At 45.0% G+C, this 16,503-nt stretch overlaps 1 protein-coding gene across 1 annotated transcript in view; it reads right to left on the bottom strand.

Annotated features, from left to right (window-relative positions):
* Nucleotides 1–612: 612 nt before the first annotated feature.
* Nucleotides 613–16,503, bottom strand: part of LOC136580129 (uncharacterized) — an 18,413-nt gene continuing 2,522 nt past the window's right edge. The window contains exons 2-7 of the mRNA XM_066580436.1: nt 15,028–15,155; nt 12,854–12,968; nt 6,980–7,107; nt 4,674–4,738; nt 2,719–2,860; nt 613–2,629 (exon numbers count right to left, since the gene is read on the bottom strand). Of these exons, the coding sequence (XP_066436533.1) occupies nt 1,366–2,629; nt 2,719–2,860; nt 4,674–4,738; nt 6,980–7,107; nt 12,854–12,968; nt 15,028–15,155 (1,842 nt within the window). The 3' untranslated portion in view covers nt 613–1,365. The remainder of the gene's footprint in view (nt 2,630–2,718; nt 2,861–4,673; nt 4,739–6,979; nt 7,108–12,853; nt 12,969–15,027; nt 15,156–16,503) is intronic.

The following is a 16,503-nucleotide window of genomic DNA, read 5'->3' as shown; positions in this document are numbered from 1 at the left end:
TAGAAAAATGAATTGGCGTTTAAGGAGAAAACCAAACCCAACGGCAGGTATGACGGTGCATAAATTTACGTTGAGTAGCTTACATGAGTACTGCATTATAGTCATCTGACTCTGGTATTGAGGATACAAGAGCAAACTCAGCGGCACTTTCTTTAACCCTTCCCCCTTGACGAACATGTACGTTATGGGTGGGAAGGGCTTTCCATAGAAATATGCTGTAAAATCTCACAATGGAGCTTCAACGGTGGAGGATCAGCAAGAACACTGATCCTCGCTGTTAAAGCAGCCATCAACAATGATGTACGGTGTTAAGAGGGAGGGAGCTTACTCTGTAATGTCATTGGCCCGCTACCATAAAATCGCAGAGGGTCAATGAGTTGCCATGGCAAAACAGACATAACAGTGGCTTTTAATTTACATGGATAGTGATAAGACTGCAGAACAGAAAAGTACTGCAGTGTATTATCTGAGTGATCATAAAATTGCAGGTTCGAGTCCTTTTTTTTCCCCCTTTCCTGATAAGATTGATTTAAAAAAGCCATGTTTGGTATTGCTGCATCTGTAACTACCTGTACAATAAATTACAGACAACTTTTTATTGTGCATGGCAAATGCTATAAAAACTAAAGTAAAAACCTGACCCAAAATGCAGTTTTTGGGTTTTTTTCTTATTGCCTCTCAAAAACCACAATAAAAGTGATCCAAAAACTCATATGTACCCTAAAATAGTACTAATATAAAGTACAGCTCTTGGTGCAGAATTTACTATGCCTTGTGGTGCATCGTGCAACCTATTCCCTCCCGTGAGAAAGGTCCCTTACACGTAAAGGACAATTCTGCACTTGGATAGCTTTCAACTCTAGTCTTTATGGCAGGCAATCCAAACATCTGGGCCCTTTTGTCAAACACAATTGCTGCAGTTTTCAGAAGAAAATACTGTTAGAAGGTAAGTAGTGCTATGGGAGGTAGAGAGTAATAAGAGGTAGGAGAATTATACCATACACAGGCTTGGATATCCAGACACTGGTACGCTCTATATTCCCAACTACAGAATAGTCAGCATGAACGTGTCTAGGAGAAGGTTGTAGACTTAAAAATGTGCCAACTTGGCACAACTGGTGCCAGTGTCTGTGTGCTGCAAACTGTAGAAACCCCATTGGATTCACACTTCAATGATAATACGGCAGTGTGCTGGAAAAACAAGACGAGGACCGTAGGTTAGGGGGCTCCATAGCAATCATAAACAGTCAATGTAAGGCAATCCAAGCTGCAGTAGAAAGCATGGAGTAGGGACAGATTAGTAGTCTAAGTCCCTGATAAGACAGCCAGTGGATATTGGACTACTGCTAGGTCATGTTTCTCATCCTAGTTGTCGTCGTCGTCGTCATCATCATCATCATCATCCTCACTTAGTAATATTTTGGGAATATTGGCTGGAACTTCCTGTTTCTCAAATTTACCCTGAAATGAAATTGAGAGATCCACAATTCTATCCAGAGGATGACGACTGCTCCTTGTCACATCCTCAGCACTGGGGAACCTCTGGGCTGATTTTGAGGGACCATCTGGAAGAAGGTCATGACCAGACAACATAAATGACTTCTTCAATAAGCTCTTACTAATGGAAGGTCCTCGAGGTGTAAATGCATTCAGAATGCTGAGGTCATTCTTTTTGGTTGGACATCTTTTATTGCTGTCCAGAGGTGTTGGACCTATCATGGTCCAGTCAATGCTATTATCAGGGGTGACCTCAAACTGGAGTTTTGGAATGAAAACCGCATCTTCGGCTGTACTTCTTGTTAGGACCAGGACTCCTTGACTTTGTCTTATAACATCGTTGGTTCTTGACCAAACCCGTTGATGCGCTGCTTCTTGGTTTCCTGCTTCTGTTGTGTTTCGTTCATCTGAAGGTAAGTTTGGCTTGAAAATAATGTTGCCTTTGTTGCTCATAAAGTCATCTTCTGCTGAATTTGGCTCACTCTTTTCACCTGACGCGGGTTGTGACTTAGCATCATATGTACCGATGTCCTTCAGAGTATTATGACTTGACTGACAATTTTCTTGACCCTGAGCTTCGGTGGTTGGTTCTGATTCTGAAGGTGTCTTATATAAACCTTCAACCACATTAACGTGAGGACAGCTGGGTTGGGTATTGTCAGAAGATGGATCTTGAATGTGGTCCTCTGCTCCATGACATGAAAAAGGCTGTGAAAATGACTCCTCGTTTCCAGGAAGCTGCTCTTGGACATCTCCAGGCTCCCGGTAACTACACTCAGGACCTAATATCCCAATATCCTCTTTTATAACACTACTTCCTGTCGCCTCAATTTGCCCAGATTTTTTGAAGCTATCGGTCAGGTGTGAGGACTTCTGATTGTCCTGTGCATTGGGCTTTAAGTGACATGTATCATCCTGCACGGTCTGATCCGAATTCCTGGCATCATGTGGGCCAGCCGCAGGCTGGGCAGTTTGATGTGGACCTTTATACAATCTACCATCATCACTTGTTCTGGATTCATCACAACCGTTGTCATCTAGTAGTAACTGATTCATTTGGTGACTCAGCTGGTGGCCTCCAATGGCTTCATCTGCCGGCAGCCTCCTTGGCTGGCCAGACTGGTTACTCTCTCTGAAGGAAGAATCAATACCCATAAATGTGACAAAGGCCCATAATCTATAGCCTTGCATCACCAACTGGAACATAAACGCCGTTCTCACCTTCTGCTGGTAATCCCCATCCTCTTCCTGGAAGACTCAGTCTGTTTCACTGCTGCTTGGGGTAATGTATTCTGCCTACGAGTCCTAGATGATTCTCTGTTAAAGTTTGTCTGATGATGAATGATTTGCTGTTTCACCTCTCCTAATCGCACGCAAAACAAGAAAAGATAAAATGGGTGGTAGATCACTCCTAAATATTGAAACTAACATCAAAAAGGAAAAGTTGTGGAATTATGGCAGTCACCGGATCAAAAGATATGTTAATGCTATGCAAATGATAAAGAAAAACTGGAAAAATATTAAAAGCTATCTCAATTTATGACATAACGAGGATTAGGACCATGCACAGAAATGCATGCACTAAACACGCCTTGGCGTGCTATCAATGAGGTTGTTAATGGTTGTTTGAGGAATGTTCTTCCACACTGAATGCACTTGTGCTTGCAGATCATCAAGTTGCTCTGTGGTAGCCCCCTTTGCAGTTGCCGATTAATGACATCCCAGATGTGCTCGGTGGCAAACCAGATACAACTCCGGCCATTATAGTATGTTTAGGCTGCGCAGGCTACTCCCAGTTGTATGAGTAACATGCGGCCTGGTGTTGTCATGTTTAAAAAGGCTCCTGGGACACTGGAGAAATGGCCGTACTGCTGGTTATACGACCCAATCAATATAACACTGAGCTGTTAGTGTATCTGAAATGAAGATTAGAGGGGTCCGGCTACCCCAGACCATAAGCGTGGGAGTAGGACTGGTGTGATGTTTCCTCATGAAGGCCTCTTCATGGTGCTACCCATGTGGTCTCCAGACCAATCTCCGGCTATCACTGCATCCGAGGCAAAAGCGGGACTCCTCACTGAAGAGGACAGACCTCCATTCCAGCCTCTGCTGCCATCTTGCTCTACACTACGATGGCCTCTGGAAGCGATGATGTGAGGTCAATGGAGCGCCTGTCGCAGGACGTCTGGCTCATAGTCCAAGGTCGTACAAGCGTTTGTGTAGACACTGTTTGGCTCCCTATGCTTGACATGTGATGTCCAATTTCACCCGCAGTACAGAATGGATCACTACGCGCCATTCTTCTAATCTGGCAATCCTTCCAGGCTGAGGTTTGTGTCTGCGCACCTTCTGCTGTTATTCGAGTTGATCATTATTCTTCCAACCACTGGGACATGCAACGTTGAACAGTGCGGACATTTCTCCCATGCGGGGTGATAAAAGGGGCCTGAGAGACCTTGGTTTAAGTGGCAGGCTAAGGCGAAACCATGTCACCAAAATAACGAATCAAGTTAACAGTAATATTTCTTAATTACAGACAATGTGAATGATGGTGCTATCTCAAGCAGAACATGTTGAGATCATCCTTGCGTCAGGTGAGCAAAGCACATGTGTCATCGCCGCAGATTTCAATTAACGCCACCCAACCGGACCACCCATTACCCACAGTGCAGGGGCCAAACGTCCTTCCAAATCCTGAGAAACTAGTTCTGTCGCTGATGGACCAAAATCTGGTTGCCCAAAACCTGTTACTGAAGAATGAGGCCAGAACACCAGCTGCTGCTGCTTCATCAATAGCGGTCAACGTCCGCCAAGGCGTTTTCATTCCAGTTGAGTCTTTCCACACTTTCGTGACCCCCCGAACATTCAGACTGCCTGCAGTGTCTGTTGGGGACCGAAAAGCTCTCATTGTATACATAATGATGGAGACCAAGAGAGTATGCTTAGCTCCATCGGGCTGGTACAAGAGCTTTTCCGCCGTGTAGAATAGGGTAGTGTGCTGCACTATTCTATACAGAGCAGTCCTGCTAACAACATATAGTGCCCCATTTGCATTGAGCCTATGGGCGCTGTATGGCTGTAGAATAAATCCTGTTATATATCACCAACATATACGGCAAAGGTTGACCCCATGCCATCACCGCACATGATGATTTCGCTTTATGGCAACAACCTACCTGACACAGGAAGTCGAGATGCTGATGTCAAAGTCTTCACTTTTTCAGGGTCCCAAAGTTTCAACCTTGCAAGAAACAAAAGTTTATTTATAGGAGGTGAGAGGAGGGGAGCGGGGATTAGACTTATCTCTGGTGACAACATAATGCTCAGCCAGGTAAAAGTCGGTATCCTTCCTTCCCTTGTCATCTGTCGGAGGAGAGTTGGAGCCCCTCATACTCATAGGATAGTCGTCCATTCTCATTGAATTTTCTCTTAGGGGTATAGGGGGCCATTAGTATTGGGCAAGAAGACGAGCTTTCACACTACGAATTCAGATCCGCCCTGTGCTCCGTCTCACATGCCAGAAATGGTATTGAGATGGAGACCTGGATGGAATGATCACAGCCTTTAGTGTGTCAAATGGAACCATTTCTATCCGGATTGGAAAGAGTAACCCATTATCATTTCCTATGCAGCTAAAGGACTGACAGGAGCGGAAACCTTGTGAATTGGAGACCAAAAAGGGTCTCCGCTTCACACATCAAAGACTCCACTGGTTCTGTAAAGGTCTCCATCTCAAAGCCGTTTTTGTAATGTCAGATGTAACCCTGCGACATGGAGCGGCGTAGGCACGAAACTGCAGTGAAGAGTCTGCCATGGAATATACGTCTGTATATGTAGGGATAGAGCGGCATATTGCTGTTTGTATGCAGGTTATCGAACTCAGAATCAATCTGTTTAATCATGTAGTAAATTCATCCCCCACTGCGGGATCAATGAATCATAATGTAGATCTTCTGTTCTGGGCACCAGGAAAGCTGGGCAATATCTACAAGAGTTACAATGATGGCCATTTGTCACCCAACTTTCCCACAAAGAGGTGCAACAATGGATGAATAGAATGCATCATGTTGTGAACGGTCTGTATGGAGCTAAAAGATGGAAGTGACAGGACACAAATCATATGGGATAATGCCTCCCCGGGGCAATAATAGATTATATAGGTCAATGCCGGGAGGGCGGGAAGCCGCCGGCGGGACCTGATGCCGGGAGGGCGGGAAGCCGCCGGCGGGGCCTGATGCCGGGAGGGCGGGAAGCCGCCGGCGGGACCTGATGCCGGGAGGGCTGGAAGCGGCCGGCGGGACCTGATGCCGGGAGGGCTGGAAGCGGCCGGCGGGACCTGATGCCGGGAGGGCAGGAAGCGGCCGGCGGGACCTGATGCCGGGAGGGCGGGAAGCTGCCGGCGGGACCTGATGCCGGGAGGGCGGGAAGCCGCCGGCAGTGCGGATGGGTAGCGATTTGCAAAATAGGATGGAAACAAAAGGGAGGCCACATAATGGTATCCTGCCATCGTCTGTACTGCTGAGTGGGGTCTTATGTAAGAATAGAACTGGATGCTTTTATGATACGAGAACGGGACATAAATCAAGAGGGGGTCGGTAGCACTGAGTATTTCAGGAGAGGAGTATGCTGATCTTGCAGGAAGCAGTAACCTCATCCTCTTGTCTTAGGGCAAAAATACCCTGCCGTAGGCACGACTACCCTCGCTGGGACAGAGCGTAGTTGCGCCTGAACAACGGAAATGTCTTCCCCTTTGCCAGCTTTTCAAAGTCTGCACCAGAGCGCAGGAGTTTTGAAAAAAACTATGGAAAATAGGTGCTGCGCAATCTTTCCCGCATGTCGTATTCACTACCGGCGGGGAACACATGGGGAGGTCGTAGTATTCACAGCAGTGAAAATGAAACCATTGAACTCCGATTGAGATCAGCGGTTTCATTGTGTCCCGTTATAAAGCCGTATAAGTGAAGATAAACCCGTCCTTGTGGTTTTGCCCTTATTCTGAAAAACGAACTGATTTTCTGGTGAGCGTGCGCGCGCTTTACATCTGTTTCTGTTGTGTTTTGGGCGTTTACCGTGTGCGAGTCATCTAAGTATGCCATTTTTTACATATCTGATAGAAGTTAAAGTCACTGAAGTCAATTGAGTAAAAAAACAAAATAGCGCACACACGTGCCATATGAGTGCATTCCGTTTTTTTCATGCACCCCCGGGTGACAAGTCATACTGCGATTCTTTAACACGGCCATCAGTCCGGGAAAAACATCACGTGTGAATGACGCATTCAGTTTAATGGTGCCGAGTTCTGGCTGTTGTAAACTTGGACCGAGTGAAAAGGCTCTTATCATGCTGCATGTAACAGACATGATGTGAGCGGCGGACATGATGCCGGATCGGCACAGAGTATTTTGGGGTGTGCTGCTCTTATGAGAGGCAGGTGATGATGAGAGGAAGGAGCTTCTGCATCTGTCCCATACAGTGTACTCACCCGCTCCTCCGCAGTCGCGCAGGTAGTCGCATGTAAGCCGTCCAGCATTTCATCTGCGGCTCTTTCTGTATCAAAGCAATGCCATGACGCTCTCGGACCGCGCCGATCCTCACAGTACTCGCTCCTCTCTGTGGGGAACAAAGCGAACTGCTAACCTACATCCATGCACCGATGCATCTAATGCTGCCGCCTCAGAGACGGCGCAGGTGCCATTAATTATTACATGGACGAGTGTAATTAGGAGAACAATTAACAGACCTAATTATACAGAGCTCGCACTCCTCGGGGACTTGTGTCACACGCAGAGGACCAGTGATTTAAACAGTCTTTTACTTCAGATGGTTTTGTTAGATTTCCAATAGAAAATTCTGAATAGGGTCATTCTGCATACTTACAGCCACCACAAGGGGGAGCTCACTGTATACATATTTATACAGCGCCAATTGAAGTAGAGCATTTTAAATAAACAGGGTGTCTCAAAAGTGTGGAAACACACATAGTGAATGCAAATGGTTTGGGAGACGGTAATCAAATTTTGCATGCAAGGTGCAGGGGAATGGGGGAAACCAAATGGCCATGCCAGCAAAATAATGGCCATTTGGATTCCATTATCTTGGATTCAACTCTAATTTTTCTAATCAGCGGTTACGGATCTGCTGTTCTGGCTTCATTCAGTAAGGGCTGACCATGTAGCACTCATCGTCTGCCTCCAGAATGTAGGGTGCGCCGGGCCCCCATACAGCGAATTTGGTCTAGCCATGAATGGCATCCTTACACATTGCAGTGCATTTCAACAGTTGGCACCCTGACAGACCACCCATCAGCCATGGCACAGTTGGCAAAATGCTTGCCAAATTGCTTCTGTGTTGGACCTGCCAAAAAGTGAACATTACAAAGCTGATAGATGAAGCAACAACAATGGCCGTTCTTGCATCCTTATCCAAGAGCCCACATCCTAGCATGCGTCTGTCACAGGATAGGGGGGTGAATGGACCCTCCATCGGGTGGATACTGACTACTCACCAATGGCACCCATACAATAACCAGTTTCCCCATCTTCTCAATGAGGATGATCCCAATCACTGTGTTAAATTTGCGGAATGGGTCTCACAGCAATTGCAACGGGACCCACGTTTCAGAGAGACGGTACTGTGAATGGATGAAGCAAATGTCTAATGGAACGGGAAGGTGAACAAACAAAACCGTCACCACCGGTCTGACACAAACCCACACTAGTCAAATTCCTCAAAGATGGTCGGGGCACAGAAAGTGGTGGTATGCTGCGGTATGTGCAGTACGAGGATGGTGGGCCTATTCTTCATCAATGGTAACCTTACCGCTGCCAGGTATCTGTAATTGTTACATGACGAGGCGTTGCCAACACTGCAACGAAGATGGCACATTGCCAGTGTTCTTCCACCAGGATGATTACCCCCACCCAGTATAGTGGTTCCCGGGCTCGCCGGATCTCACCCCCTTGGACTTCTACATGTGGGGTGATATCGAGTCCAGGGTTTACACTCTGTGGCACACATACAACAGCGGAGCCTTGACACGTGCGCAAGCATTTCTATTGAGTTGTTACTATCAGTGCATCATGAATGGGAGAAGAGGGATAGCCACGCCGATTTCAAACAACATCAAGCATATCCGGTAGTGGACAGCCATTGTGTTCCATGTCAAAGAAAGATTATTAACCCCTAAGTGACCGGCCTATCGCATTTTTACGTCCTGTATCGCCAGCTACGTATGAAGAGAGATCGCGCGGCGATCTCCCTACATACATCATGGCTGCCGGCTCTTTCTTACAGCTGACACCCAGCAGCAACAGCTCCAATAAGCCACGTGGCTCATCAGAGCTGTTAACCCTTTAAATGCCGTTGTCAATTCTAACAGCGGCATTTAAATCCCCTGAACGATGTTTGGGGGTCCCGTACGTATGAGGGACTGTACAAGTGTCATGGCAGCCGGGCGCCTTCTGAAAGACCCCAGGGCTGTCATGGCAGAATGCCTATCAAGTCATGCCCGTAAGGTGGCTAGATATAATGTCTGCCTCATCGCAATATGATGTAATGCTCTAGGATTCCCTTTTTTCCATTTCTCTCCACTTAGAATTTTTGAAAAGTTTTTCAGTGCATTATATGGTACATTAAATAGTACTATTGAAAAATCTAACTCGTCCCGCAAAAAACAACAAGCCCTATGAATTATGATTTTTTAACGGGGAGAAAAAAAAAAAAAAGGAAAATGGAAAAAAAAGATCGGTCACTAAGGGGTTAATGCCTTTAACAGAAATAAAAGTACATTACACTTAGGCACAGATTTGGATTCCTCAGTAAATTCTCCTTCTGATACATATGTCACATGCACCTCTTCCCATTTGGAAATATGAACTGGGTTCCAAGATTGGCTCTACATTTCCTCCCTCACCTCAATCCACTACCCAGCCTGAGCCCTCCACCCCACTAACGAAATCAGACTGAGTGCCATATTAATTCGAACCTTGCATTCCCGCCTCCAAGACTTCTCCAGAGCAACACCAGTCCTCTTCTGGAATGCGCTACCCAAAACTATATAGGCAATCCCTGATTCACAAAACTTCAGGCGTGCTCTAAAAACTTACCTATTCAGGGAGGCGTACAACATCCCCTAAACAACCCCTCTGTACTCCCCCCTGATAACATGCTCCCTGACCTACTGACTGCAATCCCTGCTAGCCATCATAAACCGCTCCTGCAGTCATACTGTTTCTGCCGCCACACGGTATAATGTCTGACCATTGTCTATGGGTATAGCATCCCTCACTCTCCACCTCGCCATACCGTGCACATCTCCAGCCCCTTTACCATCTGTATCACCCCATCACTTGTAGTATGTAAGCTCGTTGGAGCAGGACCCTCACCCCTACTGTTTCCATCAACTGATTGCTACATGTAACCGTTGTTTTTTGTACTTTTGTCTTTCTGTATCCCACTGTTTTTGTAAGCGCTGCGGACTATGTTTGGCGATAAATAAAGATTATTATTATAAGATGGCAGCTTTCAGAATAGCTGCCATGTTGGACATCGCCCCTTTCAGATTTGCCCCATTACCCTTAGCAACATGCCACAGACAAGATGGCATTTGCAACCACCATTTTCCATTTATATGCCTCCAGACCTTTGGACCACCCTGTATATGGGTGGCGATTACCCATTTTTAGGACACCCTATATATGCAGCAAGCTCTTCCTAGTGGTGGTTTTAGGAAACAGCATGTTTGCGAGATCTCCACTGTTTTGGGATCGGACAATTTATGAACATGGAATAGTATGATATTGGTTCACAATCTCATAGAAGCGCAGCTTCCTGACTTGGACCATCCACTATCAGATCCTCTACAAGCACAACACTTGGCTATAGAAGACTACTACTGTCCACCGAAAACACTGGACAGCCAAATACTTTACAATGCATTTCCCCTAAGAACAATAGCAGATTGTGGGGTTCTCAGAAACCAGATGCCCCCAAATGAACTTATCAGCAAATGAACCCACATTGTGAAAAAAAGTGGCCTAGTTTGGATAATGCGCCATAAAGGGGATTTCTAGGACTTTATTATTGATGACCTAGCCTCAGGTCAGGTCATCACACTGATCAACAGGGTTCCACCGCACCAGATGCCCGCCAATCAGCTGTCAATATGGACAGAGCGAGAAGAAGACAGCTCTGTCCATATTGCTGTGGCCCGGGTTGGTATTGCACTGAATTCAATTGGAGCTGTGCCTGCCTTACCAACTCCAGCTACTGCAATACGGACAAAGTGATCTTCTTCCAGGTCAGTCTACAATGACAGATGATTGGTGGGGATCCCGAGTGGTAGACCTCTGCTGATCAATTACTGATGACCTATCCTGAGGATAGGTCATTAATAATAAAGTCTGGGAAAAACCCCTCCTGCCCCATAACATACATGTACATCATGGGAGGCAAGTAGTTCATGCCAAATGCCATACATGTACGGCATATGGATGGCGCAGGCTCAGGAGCCGGATGTAACTGACAGACAGAGCCTTGCTGCAATGATGGGGTTTGGAGAAAACACTGATCCCCCATTAACCCCTTACATGCCACAAGCCATATTGAAAGGGTAGGGAGCTTCCTCTGTGATATCAATAGCCCTCTGCCATTGAATTGCGAAGGGTTGATGGGTTTTCATTGCAACCAGATGCCAGTCAATAGCTTCCGCATCTGTCATGGCTTCTAATACAGAAGTACTACAGTGTATTAACTGAAAAGAAAATTAAAATAATACTTGTTTGGTATCGTCACTACCGTAATGACCCACACGATGAACGTAACATATATGTTTTATGCCGCAAGTCAAACACTATTGAAAAAAACATTTAGCAAAAGATGCTTTTTTTTGTTCATTTTGCCTCCCAAAGAACAGTGATCAAAAGCGCCATGTGCACCCCCAAAATGGTATGAATAAAAACTATAGCTTTCATGCAAGAAACAAGACCTCACACAGTTCCATCCATGGGAAAATAAAAAAATTAAAGGCCTTTGAATGTAGTGATGCAAAAAATACATTACTTTCCAAAAAGGGTTTTTACTGTAAAAAAGTTGAAAAAAAAGCAAAAAAACCTCATAATTTTTGCATTTGCCAAACACAGCACCACCCTTGTCCGTGGGGCTGTGCGTGGTATTGCAGATCAGCTCCACTGAAGTGAATGTTTTTCTAACCCTGAAAACACCTTTAACCTCTTGAGTGGCACGCCTGGAAATTTTCCGGGACGAGCTCCACTGCTCATAGCGACATAGCCCGGAAGATTTCCGGGCTATGTATCACTATGGGAGCTGCAGAGCACAATGCCACAAGCTGTCACAGTGTGCTCTGCCTGCACAGTCCCACAGAGAACAAAGCAAGGGCTTTGAGAAGCAGGAAGATATTGCTGATATGCCGGCAATCTCCTGCTTTGTTTACAGGTTGCCATAGAGACCATCGGCTTGTCAGAAGCAAGCCGATGGTCTCTGTGGCAGGGAGAGCTTGGTGCTTGGCTGTCAGAGGACAGATAGGTACTAGCTCTTACAACAGAGATCAGAGAAAACCTCCGATCTCTGCTGTGTTAACCCTTTACATGCTGCAGTCTATGTGACTGCAGCATGCAAAGGGCTGTCACCAGCGGACCCTCGGAATGTGATCAGGGGGTCCTGATGGGTCCCTGTGGAAGTCCCCTAAAGGGACAAAAAAAAAGGAAAAAAAATTATAAAAAAATAAAATAAAAACACTTGTCTTCCTTTACTTTGTAAAAAATCAAAAATACAATCACACATGTGGTATCCGTGTGCGTCGTAATGACCCAGAGAAGGAAGTTAATACATTATTTAACCCCTTAATGACATGGCCCCTTTTTTTCCTCCCCCCTGTTTAAAAAATCACAACTTGTCCCGCAAAAAACAAGCCCTCATATGGCCATGTCAATGGAAAAATGAAAAAGTAATGTCTCTTGAGACGCAACTGCAAAATTAGTTGAAATTCAATGATTAGACCATTTTAAAAAACCTGCCCTGGTGGGCACGACAGGGTGGTAGGAAACCTGCCACTCAAGGGGTTAAGTATCAAACTGGGCTGCAAAAGGGATCAAGGTCTTGTTAGAACAGCTGCGGCACCAGATCAGGCTTGGCATCTACACTGCAACACAAGAACCTGGAGACTTCTTGCCCTGACTGAGAGTAACCTCCAGGGCATCTAATCTCACCCCGTGACACAATGCCCCTACTGGATTGTGCAACACTTTAGTGCCCGTTTGTTTCAGTCATTAACTTTCTACCTTCCTATCATTAGTCTGGAAGAGTAGAAGATTAACCTGCATCTCGTCCTCTCACTAACCTTTGCCTTCAGCGGTGAATTCAGAGTTGATGCACCCCCTGCTGGTGACTGTTTGGTAGCTGCGGGGGCGCTGCTGCAGAGGTTGGAGGCAGACTTAGATGGGGTCTTTACTTTGCTGAGGGATTAAATGTAAATAGATCAGTTTTCAGTAGAGAAGAAACTTCATACCGTGTTTCCCCTAAAATAAGACCCTGTCTTATAATAATTTTTGCCACCCTCCCCCCAGGTCTTATTTTCGGGGGATGTCTTATTATAATTACCTAGCAGGCTTGGTCCAGGTTACTTCCACTGTTCTCCGGAGCTCTGAAGTGCTTCTTGGCCGCCCAGAGAAGATCAACTCCTGGTTACGGGATTCATAAATCCCACCTCCAGGAAGTGATGGCTGCGATTGGTTAATAAAGTGCTGCATTGATTGGCTGAGCAGCAGTCGAAGAACCAATCACAGTCATTGCGTTGTAGGGGCGGGATTTATGAATTGGCTGAGCCGGGACATTGATTGTACAATTTATAAATCCTTCCTCTACAACACGATGGCTGTGATTGGTTGTTAGCCTTAGCTACGTGCGACCCATGGTTTTGTCTCCTCCCCTTTCATATTCCAATGCACCCGTCAGCTCATCGGCGCCCCTGTAACATAATTGCTTAGTTCTGCTATTGTATTTATTTTATGAGCTTGGTTCTAGTGCTGTAAATATGTATTGAGGGTGGTTTGTGCTGTATTTATGCTATGAGCTTAGCTCTGGTACAGTATTTATGTATGCAGCTTGGTTCTAGTGCTGCATTTATTACAAGCTTGGTTTGTGCTCTATTTATGTACTGATCTTGGCTCTAGTATTGTAATTATGTACTGAGGTTATTTTGTACTGTACGTATGTAATGAACGTGGTTATGGTGCTGTATTTATGCGTTGAGCTTGGTTCTGGTGCTGCATTTATGTACTAAGCTTGGTTCTGGTATTGTATATATGTACTGAGCTTGGTTCTGGTGCTGTAATTATGCAGTGAGCTTGGTTCTGGTGCTATATTTGTTATGAGCTTGGTTTGTGATATAACTATGTACGGAGTTCGGTTCTGGTATTGAATCTATGTGCTGAGGTTGGTTTGTGCTGTGCATATGTATTGAGCTTGGTTCTGGTGCTGTATTTATGCACTTAACTTGGTTCTGGTGTTGCATTTATGTTATAAGCTTGGTTCTGGTATTACATGTATGCACGAAGGTTGGTTTGTGATGTATGTACTGAACTTGGTTCTGGTATTGTATTTATGCAGTGAACTTTGCTCTGGTGCTGTATCTGTTCTGAGCTTAGTTTTGGTATTGTATATATGTGCTGAGGTTGACTTGCGCTGTTTGTCATAATGTCATAAGCTTAGTTCTGGTACAGGATTTACTCACGGACCTGTTCTGGTGAGGGTATGCTGCTATCTTGCTGCTTTCTGCACAAGTTGACTACAAGCAGTCTGCCTGGCACCTGGATGATTCAACCAAATCCATCACCTATCCAAGATGGGTAATAACCATATGGTCGCTGGAAATCTGACTGCTGGGACCTCCACCGATCATGAGAACAGGGGTCTTAGAATGAATGCAATGATAGTCACACACATGCACCACCACTCCATTCATTTCAGTAGGACTGCCAGACATAGCGGAGTACAAGTGCTTTGCTATCTCCAGCAGCCTTGTTGTAAATGGCGCGGCAGCGCACAATCCCTACCGCTGCAGCATTCATTCTGGGACTTGTGGGACCTGTGCTCTTGTGATAAGGGAGAGTTAGACTCCCACTTGGAACCAACAATATTCATGAGGGTAACTAATATATATGCTTGCTTTCAGTGGATGCAAACATGCATCCAAAACCACTAAGAACCAGCTCTGATCATGTGCAGCTCCAGAGCTGCAGGACTCGTTACAGTGTATTAGTCCTACATTTCAGGCGGACACGATCGGAACTTGTTTTCAGCCCCTGGAAGTAAAAAAAACCCGATAATAATGTTTCCATTCACTGACAGTAAGCAGAGATCTTTAAAATAGTGAAGAATTAAATCAAAGTGTGTTTAGAAGGCTGCAGACCTTATACAGTATATCTAATAATAAGCAATGGGATATTATTGCAGAGGTTTGGGATCAGCCGCCCTCCGGGGACGCATCATGTATACGGCCAGCACAGTAATTACCGTGCTCCGGATATAGGTGCAGGCGGCCTCTCAGGTGGGGTCTTGTGGGCAGCTGCTTGTAGAACGCTTCTTCTCATACATGGAGGGGGGCTGGGAGGATTCTTTACTTCACCAGCAGCATCAGTGTCCTGGAAGATACCAATTAAGTTGTTATTTATCTGCAGAAAACAGATGATGAGTGTAATCAGATGGCTCAATATCCAGCGATAAGGACAACACACAGCACACAGTCATTATGTAATAATCATATAATAACCCGAGACTGTACCGGCCATAACTCTCCCATCACTCACACCTTCGCTAGTTACGGCTGATCACACAAAATCATACACCTATATACCATCTGACCACACATAATCATATACCTATATACCAGCTGACCACACATAATCATATACCTATATACCAGCTGACCACACATAATCATATACCTATATACCAGCTGACCACACATAATCATACACCTATATACCAGCTGATCACATATAATCATACACCTATATACCAGCTGACCACACATAATCATACACCTATATACCAGCTGACCACACATAATCATACACCTATATACCAGCTGACCACACATAATCATACACCTATATACCAGCTGACCACACATAATCATACACCTATATACCAGCTGATCACACATAATCATACACCTAAATACCAGCTGACCACACATAATCATACACCTATATACCAGCTGATCACACATCTAACATACACCTATATACCAGCTGATCACACATCTAACATACACCTATATACCAGCTGACCACACATAATCATACACCTATATACCAGCTGACCACACATAATCATACACCTATATACCAGCTGATCACACATAATCATACACCTATATACCAGCTGACCACACATAATCATACACCTATATACCAGCTGACCACACATAATCATACACCTATATACCAGCTGATCACACATAATCATACACCTAAATACCAGCTGACCACACATAATCATACACCTATATACCAGCTGATCACACATCTAACATACCCCTATATACCAGCTGACCACACATAATCATACACCTATACACCAGCTGATCACACATAATCATACACTTATATACCAGCTGACCACACATAATCATACACCTATATACCAGCTGATCACACATAATCATACACTTATATACCAGCTGATCACACATAATCATACACCTATATACCAGCTGACCACACATAATCATACACCTATACACCAGCTGATCACACATAATCATACACTTATATACCAGCTGACCACACATAATCATACACCTATATACCAGCTGATCACACATAATCATACACTTATATACCAGCTGACCACACATAATCATACACCTATATACCAGCTGATCACACATAATCATACACTTATATACCAGCTGACCACACATAATCATACACCTATATACCAGCTGATCACACATAATCATACACCTATATACCAGCTGATCAC

This window comes from Eleutherodactylus coqui, chromosome 10 (assembly GCF_035609145.1).
Source record: "Eleutherodactylus coqui strain aEleCoq1 chromosome 10, aEleCoq1.hap1, whole genome shotgun sequence".
Classification (NCBI taxonomy): domain Eukaryota; kingdom Metazoa; phylum Chordata; class Amphibia; order Anura; family Eleutherodactylidae; genus Eleutherodactylus; species Eleutherodactylus coqui.
This window is presented reverse-complemented; position numbering and strand designations above follow the sequence as displayed.